General features: G+C 35.3%; 1 protein-coding gene across 1 annotated transcript; it reads right to left on the bottom strand.

Moving 5' to 3' along the window:
* Positions 1-6,715: 6,715 nt before the first annotated feature.
* On the bottom strand, positions 6,716-9,152 carry LOC133810709 (patatin-like protein 3). The gene is made up of 7 exons (XM_062246076.1): positions 8,949-9,152; positions 8,666-8,847; positions 8,355-8,541; positions 8,035-8,196; positions 7,512-7,814; positions 7,164-7,339; positions 6,716-7,053 (listed from the first exon to the last, which is right to left on the bottom strand). Exons 1-7 carry the CDS (start codon positions 9,072-9,074, stop codon positions 6,987-6,989), a joined length of 1,203 nt encoding a protein of 400 aa, XP_062102060.1. The 5' UTR covers positions 9,075-9,152; the 3' UTR covers positions 6,716-6,986.
* Between the last annotated feature and the right edge of the window lie 1,405 nt (positions 9,153-10,557).

Raw genomic sequence — 10,557 nt, 5'->3', positions numbered from 1 at the left:
TGATGATAGAAGAAACCTAACTGGAACTCTCCCCCGAGCTCGAGCTTGGGGACCATGAAATTCCCCCGTCTTCAGAGGAGGCGGGGGGAGTGCCTTCCCTATAAGTAGGGGATAACCTCGAGAGGTCCCTATAATCATTGGTCCCGTACTGTACAGCTATCCCATTCCACACCTCGTCCGTGGTGTACGTGGTATCATATTTCCCGAGCCCACTATCGAACCTATGGACACAGTCGTCTACCCAACTCCATATGTAGAAGTGGTATCTATCTTGTGGGCACGAGACTAACCTATTGGGCCTGTGTTCTAGTAGTGTGGGGGACCACATCCTCGAGGTAGGGAGGACTTTACCTTCATCTGAGTCCGAGCTCGAGGCTTCGTCATTGGCCTCATTCCCGGACCGCGGACTCCTCAGACGGACTGGGAGTGATGGCCTCCTTTCTCTCCTCGGAGGAAGGGCGTCTGTGGGCAGTGGCACCTCCTCCCAACGTTCATATTTTTTACTGGACCAGTCAGAGGTTGGCTGGCCCTCTCCCAACAACCCGCAAGCTCGGAGCTTGTCCTCATGTAATAGATACGAGAGAGACCTCCTACCATAAGGAAGTTGGAGCAAGGCCTCTCTGTGCCTCGTCATTGCTTCATTGGGGGTGGGACGCTTAAAATTAGCTGAAAAGCGAAACACATTTCATCTAAATATGGATTTAAGAACTAAAGTCTCGAGCTCAGGAATAAAAGTAATGAGAATACTTACGAATCCGCCTGAACGAGTAATGTCGAGACGGGGACAGACCGTCTGTCCAGAAGAAGGCCTTCTTGAAATCAGGCGGGTGATTGGGGAGATCCTCAAAAACCTTCGTCTCTTTGGGATAGCTGGAGAGATAGTAAAAACCATCCCCTCCCCGAGCTCGGGAGGGGTTACTTTTCAAACAAAAGAGATATAAAATCTCTTGAGGTGAAGGTCCTTCCCACCTCAGCTCGTGGTACAAGGACCTCAGGGCAGACAGCACCCTGTACGAATTAGTGTTGAGTTGGAACGGTGCCAACCCAACGAAATCAGTAAAGTCTTTGAAAAAAGACTTCAAGGGCAGCAGTGCTCCCGCCCTCATATGTTCTTGGCTCCATGCCGCATATTTTACTGTGGCATCGCGGCCGCCAGGGGCGAAACAACTCCGTTCTTGACCAGTCGGAGCCCGACACTTCAAGGTGCCTGACAAATGGAGGCCATGGAAGGTCAGGATTTCAGATATTTGGCTAGTTGTGGTAACCGTGCTCCGATAGAGCTCAGCCTCGAACATCTCCTTCCTCGGCTGCGAGGATGAAGTTTCCCCCATTAATGAAAACTGGAGTTCCCCTGGATGATACGCAACAGTGACCTTTAGCGCAGGGTCGAGGGGAATGGGCCTAGGTCCTTAATTGGGCTCCGGATAGAGGGCCTCCCAAAGAACTCTTCTCTTATTTTCAATAACCTCGTCTATCTGGCGGCGATAGTGAGCTCTAATGTCTTCTTGCTCGCGTGCAAGCTCGTATTCTCTTATCCGACGTTGGTTCCGGGCGAAGAGCGATTTCCGGCTCGGAGATTTCGGCTCGTAAGGGACTGCCAGCAATGACCCCCACCATCTTTCCAGATTCTGTGACATCTAGCGAGAAAGAAAAAATGGTGAGGGCCATGCATACAAGAGCCACGAGCTCGATGGAATGAGCTCGGAAATTTAGGAACGAGACTAAATACTAAGACCCTTATTGAAGAGTCAGGGGCGTGTATTCCACGAAAAAGAAAAGGAGTCTGGATAATTTTTTGAAAATCCCGAAATTCAAGTGAAAGGAGAGTGGCGGTTAGCCAGGAAAAGCGTTTTTGGGTTTCGTGCATTTGTCAAAGCCCATGTTTCTATCTGAAAGCTTAATGTACAAGAAACGCTGCCTAAAGAATTTCAAAACCCAGAAAATGGGAACCACATTCACACGTCAAAACTGGGTACAAACCAGAGACGAACATCCAGAGTGAAAATCCAGAAAGCATAAAAACCTATCGGTTCAAAACCTCCTATCGTATCATGCTAAGAACATAAACTAGCACACACAGCAAGAACATTCTAAACAAAAAACAAAAAAATGGCATACTTACACAGTAATGGCAATTGCAGAGAGATCGTCGATTGGAGAAGAGGTTGCAGGAAAGAACTCACTGATTCGAGCAGACCAGGATTCCTTTGTTTCTTTGGTCGAGAAAACATGCACGGAACAGGAACTTTGCAAAGAGGTCTCTGGGCTTGTTTTTCTTCTTTTCTTGCTTATGGCGAATGAGGATGAAAGTGAAGAAGATGAAGAGTGGGGCCTTGTATATATAGGTGGGGAAAAGGAATTAATCAGGAGCGTCGAATGAAATCCTCACTAGATCGAACGGATGAGAATCAATGACAAGAAGGCACCGAAAAGTTGTCAGACGGACGATCGTGGGCGTGTTTCCAAGGTACTCAAGTACCTAAAATGAGCGATACCCAGCTGACGCATGTCCATTTTCAAAGGTGTGACGGTACAGTTCTCAAGGAAAGTAGTTCAAAAGTTTCCTTCTCTTAGGATTCGAACAAATACTTTTGAGGGGGCAAGATGTTATACCCAGATTTCGAGCCATGGTAAATATGACCTCGAAAGTTGGATTCGCAACAAATGGTCTCGTAAGCATTGAAGTATGCTCCAGGATTGTATATCGAGCCTGCAAAGTATGATATATGACCTCGAATATATGATCTCGAAAGGTAGCTCCGAGAACACACTCATCTTCGGGGACGACTTCGGATCGGGGGTCTCGAGCTAGATGTATGTATGATCTCGAAAGAGGCGTGATCTCGGGAGATGCTATTAGCTCGAACAATGACGTGAGACCTGGGATGCTAAAGCCTTAGAGATACGCGATAATCATCTTGAATATCTACAAGTATTATAAATATGAGATGTAATCCTCATTTATTAATGTAAATCCCCAAGAATCGTGGGATATTATTTGGTCAGTTATGCGTTTCCTGGTCTTCAGGGACGTTTCCTTTTATATCTTATTATAGGCATTTAAAGCCATTTATTTTATTCACAAAAGAGTAACTACCCAAAATATGTGGGATAGTATTCTGCATCCTTCTCTATAAATAGAGAAGCCATGCACCATTGTAAATGACCGAAATTCTGATCCTTGAGAGAAAACTCTGAAGAATTCATGCTAAGGAATTTTCAGAGATAATCTTAAGATTAATAACAGAGACTCGTGGACTAGGCAGATTTAACTGCTGAACCACGTAAAAATCGCGTGTTTGATTTGTTTTATTTCGTTTAGCCATTGTCATTCATTGTTTACGTGCTCTTCTTTTACTGTTTGACGAGAAACGGCGTCAACACATGACATTAAAGGAATCTCAACCCTCTTAAGTAAAACCCCTATACCAAACACCTTATAATAAGCTAGGGTCTTATTGTTCTCACTTTTCTTGATCGGTTGATCTTTCAATTATCTTGCCTTTTACTCTTCGAGGTTAGAAGGTTCAGTTTTCTACCCCATTTCGTAGCTCCAAAAATAGTCTTTTTGTACGGACCACTTTCTATTGTATTGTGCCTAGGGGTGAGCATCTAAACCGACCGCATCGCGGCGACCGACCGCACCGCACCACACTACACCACAAACCGCAGTGTCAAAAGTGTAATGGTTCGATATGGTTTGTATCTTAGCTAAATCGCGCGGTGCGATGCGCAGTATGGCGGTGTGAAATTTTGGTTTGCACCGCACCTAACCGTATACTTACAAATATGAAGTTGTATCCCTTGATTAGGTGAAGTGAAGCAAGAGGGTTTCTTCCATGATGGTAGTTTAGTGGAGTGAAAAGAAGTTTATTATAACTTGTGATGTTTTGAACTTAAGTTCCATGAGGGTTTTGAAAAGAAGTTCATGGGAGACTTGTATTTTTTTTTTTTTGAACTTAATTGATAACTTGTGATGTTGTTTAGAATTTATTAAGGATTTGTTTTAAACTAAGGATTTAGTATTTTTTTTAATTTTTAATTTTGTTATAACATCTTTTTTTAACACACTTACAAACGTGGAAAACCACCCAAACCACACTGCAAAAAATTGTTTGGTTTGGTCGGTTTGGTGCAACCAAATCACACCGCATGGTGTTATAGCTACTACACCGCACTTGTGGTGTGGTATATTAAAAAGTGTTCAAACCGCCCAAACCACACCATGCACACCCCTAATTGTGCCTGTTTGTTAGTCCTTTTGCTTTGTATATTCATTTTGAGTTTATTTTATTTTACCCCTCAACATTTATTATTAAAAAAACTATATTATATATTATTGAAAAAAAAATTGCTCCTACAAGCAGGGGCTTTTTCTAGCCAATACTATTTGTCCACATCATTGGTTTAACACAGAAAATGAACAAGTTTTTCTTTTTCACTAATTCAAAGTGCATTTTATTGTGAAGAAGCTGACTTCCTTTTAACCTTTTTTTTGCAAAACACCATCTTATATAGAGCCTTCCTAAATTTTTTATCGGGTAAACACTAATTTGGTAGCATGTGTTTTATCGAAATACAAACTTGGTACCCTATATTTATGATAATTATCAATTGATACTCTCTATTTGTAAAAACTACATAGTTTGGTATCTTTCGTGTGTTTATAATTTTAATATTCCCAAATTACCCTTCACTTTAGTGATTTATTTGATTTTTAATTATTTTATTATTTTTAAATAATTTAAATATATTTTCAGAATTCATAAAATAAAATAAAATAAATGTTCAATTAAAACTTTGAAATAATTTTAATAAAAAAATTATTTTAATTAATTAAAAAAATGGAATTAAAAAATTAAAAACAAATTAAAATTTTATTAATTAACTTTAAAAAATCTAAATTTTATTTTAATTAATGGAAACCGAATACCTCACCATCACAGTTCTCCACCCTCCCATCATTTTAGTGATTTATATGATTTTTAATTGTTCTATTATTTTTAAATGATTTAAATATATTTTTCAAAATTTATAAATAAAATAAATATTTAATTAACACTTTTGAATAATTTCAATAAATAAATGTTTTTAAAATACATTTAATTAATTAAAACACAGAGAAATGGACTTAAAAAAAATTAAAAAAATGGATTAAAATCTTCTTAGTTAATTAATTAACTTTAAATAAACCTTCTTAGTTAATTAATTAACTTTAAAATCTTCTTAGTTAAATTAAAATTTAGGTTTATTTAAAATTAATTTATAGATTTTAATTAGTTTTTAATTTAATTTTATTAATTAATTAAATGTAATTTGAAAATAATCTTGTTCATTAAAATTATTTGAAAGTTTAATTAAACATTTGTTTTATTTTATGAATTCTGAAAATATATTTAAATCATTTAAAATCAAAGAAATTATTAAAATGTTGATTAATTTGGGAATATTAAAAATTAAACACACAGAGATCATCAAATTTTGTTGTTTTTGCAAACCGATGGTATTAATTGATAATTATGAGAAATAGATGTATTTCTATGAATGTACATTTACCCTCTTTTATTTATGTCATCTACTTTTTAGAATAATAATAATAACAAATAATAATAACATTCTGGGCAAAGTACGTTTGGGAGAGATTCTCTGTACCAAAACACAGATTTGTCTTCTGGTTAGCCATGATGCAGAGATTGCGAACCAGAATGTTCATTCACAAGTATGATTCCTCCATTGATTCATCATGTTTATTCTGTGGAGACTTTAGTGAAGATGTTCATCACCTTTTCTTTCAATGCAAATATAGTAGAACATGTCTAATACAGGTGAAAGAATGGCTGGGCTGGAAAGTTAAAACAGAGGAATATGGGCGCCTACTGCATTGGATTGGGAAAACTAGAAGATGGAGCAGGTTTCAAAAAAGCACTTTGACAGCAGTTCTTGCTTCTTTGATCTACCATATTTGGAGAGTGAGAAATGACCTTATGTGGTCTCAAAAGATGTGGACCATAGATCATACCGTTCAGGCAATACAAAGGGATATCAGATTGAAGATATATCCTTTAATTACAAGCAAAACAAAGTCCTTAGATAAAGATTGGTTTCAGACAATTTGTCAAAAGTAGTTAATGAGAATGTACAAAGATAATGATGTATTAATGATAGTATTAGTGGGGACATATATTGGGGAATTGTAGATTGGGAATATATAGTCATATACCATACATGGCTGTACATGAATTGGAGATTGTACATGAGTTGGTTTTTGAGCAATACAATGATCTTATTTACCAAAAAAAAAAAAAAAGTAATGGGTGAAACCATAAAATATTCATTTTTATAATATATTTGCAAACAGACCAGAAGATTACAGAGATTAAAATACAGATTACCGGACGCCGAATTAGACTCCAAAAGTTGCTGCAGTTTAAGATACCATCTCTCTTTGGTGTATATTTTAACGTAAGCAAAATAAAAGAGGGAAAATAGAATGAGTAAGACACAACATGAATATCCTAAATTATTAAATATCAACCCTCAGATGGCACTCCTACCATAGAATCACAAAATAAATACATAAATAAAAAGCTAGATTTTTGTTAGCTATATATATACATTTAATTAGCTAGGTGATTAATGAGTTCTCTAGCTAGAAATTAATATATATAGTTATGGAAATAATTATATATAAAGAACAGGGCCACAACACTGTAGATGATCGATTTATTTCAGCTATTCTATTGCACATAACAGTTTATCATAGCAGCTTATTACATTACAAACTGAAGTACATAGTAATTTTCAACCATTTTTCTTTTTATATATAAAGAAAGTCTTACTGTAATTGGGTTGAAAATACAGTACGTACGCATCAAACTGAACAATTAAAATTAAAACAAGGGCATTGATTTATTATTGGTTGTCACTCCGGACACATTACGTTGGTGGAATCTTCAAACTGAAGAAAGCGATGTATTCTTTAGGAATTAGTTCGATGCAGCTTTGGCATTGGCCTCTCGCAGTTTCTTTTCATCAGAAAGTACTTTTGCCAAACTGAAAAAATTTAGTCAAAAAACTTAATGAGCATATATTAATTTAATTTGTGTGGCGTTTAATCTTAATTATATATATATGATTGTGTGTATGTATTTATATATATATACCGTTTTAGAGCGTGAGCATTGGTACCAGCACCGGGAACAGGCTCGTAGAGACCAGTTGCCAAGTTCATGCGTACAACTGGCTTGTTCAGCAACTCGTTACCCGTTTTCACTAGATTGTTCAAGTTATCTTTTGTAGCTATATCCACCGATGCTAGGGTTCCTTTCAGAGTGTCGTCCTTTACAATTATATATTAATAATAAAAAGTCACCAAATTAAGACATGTGATGATCAAGTATGGCATTAAGTACTCGTGGCCCACAACAAATAAATGTGAGTACGTAATATTGTTGTTATTGTAATTTGATATATAAATGAGAGAGAGAGAGAGAGAGAGAGAGAGAACTTACGTCAATGCGAAGATAGTTGTGTTGAGAATCAAAAGCTTGAAAAAGCACAGAGTTATGATAGTCAACCATATCGGCACTTGCTTCGGAGAAAACATCAATGATAGGAGTAGATCCATTGAAAAAAATCCAGTTAACGGTTCCCCATTGGGCTGACATCTTAGCATTGTATTTTTGCTCAGTCTTGTTTGATCCTGTTCCCAACGTAATCAGCAGAAAACGGGAGCAATCCAGTGGCCTTATGGACCCGAAATCTGGATTCCCTTTTGATATTTGTTTTGTAATTTCACTAAAAGCAGCCAGAGACTGCAATAATAATAACAATCAACACAAAAAACTATATAATAAATATATTTATATTACAAAAATGGTATTATTAATTGTTGCATATTATTATATTATATAACGATACCATTTTACTGTAATTCTAAAAAGAAAAAACATTTTTTTTACACTTATCAACAAAAATTCTCATCTTTATATTTTCTACTGTAATTGGAGTTGTATGTTAAAATAAGTTACATACTGGATTATTAGCGGCCATGCCACCGTCGATGAGATCAAATTCAGCAGTCGTTCCATCTTTGTCCTGGTTTGTAAAATAATGGGAAGGAAGGTATGTTGGAGCTGCCGAGGTCGCAATACAAATGTCCGAAAGACGAGCATCTAAGGCAGTGATCGTCTTAGCCTGAAAAATTGAGCCACAGATACATGCAAAATCTTATTATCTAGGTTTTTTTTTTTTATCAATACAAATACATATGTTACACTATATATTCTGATACATTCGAGATCGTGATATTGATCGAGTTATTAATATTCCATAATAACAAATAATATTATTACCTGATAAGAGGAAAATATTACAGGTTGGAGTTTCTTAATATCAAAAGTCGGAATGACTACGTTTGTGAGGGTCTCATGCAACCTTGTGGTTCCTAATATATTTCGCACTGTGTCATGAAGATACTTTCCATTGTATTTTGGTCCAATTGCAACACCTCTGACTGGATCAAGAAGACCAAATAATCCACTGCATTTTCATGATTATAATAATTAACTAATCATTAGACGTGTAACGAAAAAATTATATATATATATATATGTATGTCCACATATATGCAAAAAAAAAAGAGGATATATATATAAATATATACTTTGACTGTGGGAAGATTTTAGGGCAGTGCTGAAGATAAAATGGTACAATTTCATTGCCAGCATATAAAGGACGATTGTTTTTGTTGGGAGCTGTTAACATGGCCGTGATAAGTCCACCAGTACTAGTCCCCGATATCATATCGAAGTAGTCAGCAATTCTCGCATCCTTCCCATCTAGCTCCTATATACATATATATATACATATAACATCACAAAACTATGTTATTATATCATATATAGTATGTATAGTGTACTATATACACATATATATGTATTACTTGCCTGAAGTTCAGATTCGAGGTACTCAATGAGAACAGCGGGGATTATTCCTCTGATTCCTCCTCCATCAACACTAAGAATAGTGATCATGTTTCCATGTTTTGGTGGTTGACGGATTACTGTTGCCATTGTTATAATATTTTTCGGGAGAGGGGAGGAAAAAACTATAAGTTGATTTGTTTCTATATATGTTCTAGCTTAGTTTGAAAACAAATCAGCAAGGGTGGTTGTATTTATAGGTGTATGTTACTGTTCTTCTTATGCCCATCACAGTGTTTACATTTATTTCTTCAACAACTTTATTTATAACTTCAACTACCCCTATTATATATTATAAATTTCTACCATATCTACTACAAAAAGAGACTTTAACGTTGGTTTTTAAGGTGGATAGACTTCGGCTCGTATAAATACAAACAGAAGTCTATCATGCAAAGTTAAAAGTATTCAAAAAACCAAAGTTAAAAGAGGAGTTTTAATAACTTGGGTTATTTGGAGAACACTGAAGTCTATCCTAAACTTTTAACTTTGGTTTTTACCAAATAACTGAAGTTAAAAGTCTTGGATACACGCTTATGCCAGGAAGTAAGGACTTTTAACTTCAGCTATTGGGTAAAACTGAAGTTAAAAGTCTAGAATAGACTTCGGTTTTTTCCAAATAACTGAAGTCTATTCTTTTTTTTTTCTAAAAACAAACAATACTTAGACAAATTTTTAACCCAAATGATAAAAAATTTAATCCAATTTTCAATCTAAATACCACCAAAACAACAATTTCCTAAAAAGTTTAAACAAAAATAACTTATTACAATTATTGAGTTTATAATAACTAATAATAAACATTCAAAAATAAATAAAAAGTGAGAAAATTACAAATAATTTTTTATTAAATTCAGATTAATAAAAAATTTAGAAAAAAATTAACATAGACAAACTTCATACATTCTTCAATGTCCAAACACACATTTGAATCAAGATTAGCAATTCTTAAAACCTATACATTATCAAAACATAATATATTAAATGAAAAAATAAAATAAATCTTAAAATAAAGAAAAATTAAAAAAAAAATCTTATAACACATAGATTTAGTGATACATACCTATTTTCAAGTTGAAGAACACGTTTGAATGCTCAAAATCTAGAAAGAAATTGTTAAATTCGACCACACTCATACCCACGGCCAAATAATCTCTTTTACCCCTAAAAATAAAAAATAATCCAAAATCTATGATGTATTTCAGCTTTTTAGCAAGAATAGTGGTAAAAATTGGTACAGAACCAGAAAAAATAGGGGAAATGGGTGAAACCCTCTTCGCCCATATGGTGGCTATGGAAGTTTTCCTTAGGGTTTCGTTTCAGACTAATAAAGAAGAGAAGTGGTAGGGTCATATATATAGAAATTTTAACTTCGGTTATTTAGTAATAACCACTACTACAAAAATACCCTTTCCGGACACTCTTTTAGGACATTCACCTAGATGCGAGTCCTAAAAACAGCTCTGGACTTTTTAGGACTCGCAACGCGAGTCCTGAAAGAATTTCTGTTAGAGCTCGTAGAGCGAGTCCTAAAAACTATGTCTATCCTAAAAGTTTAATTTTTTAACAAACA

Source organism: Humulus lupulus, chromosome 1 (assembly GCF_963169125.1).
Source record: "Humulus lupulus chromosome 1, drHumLupu1.1, whole genome shotgun sequence".
Classification (NCBI taxonomy): Eukaryota; Viridiplantae; Streptophyta; class Magnoliopsida; order Rosales; family Cannabaceae; genus Humulus; species Humulus lupulus.
The sequence above is the reverse complement of the archived record's forward strand: the minus strand, read 5'-3'. Positions and strand labels throughout refer to the sequence as shown.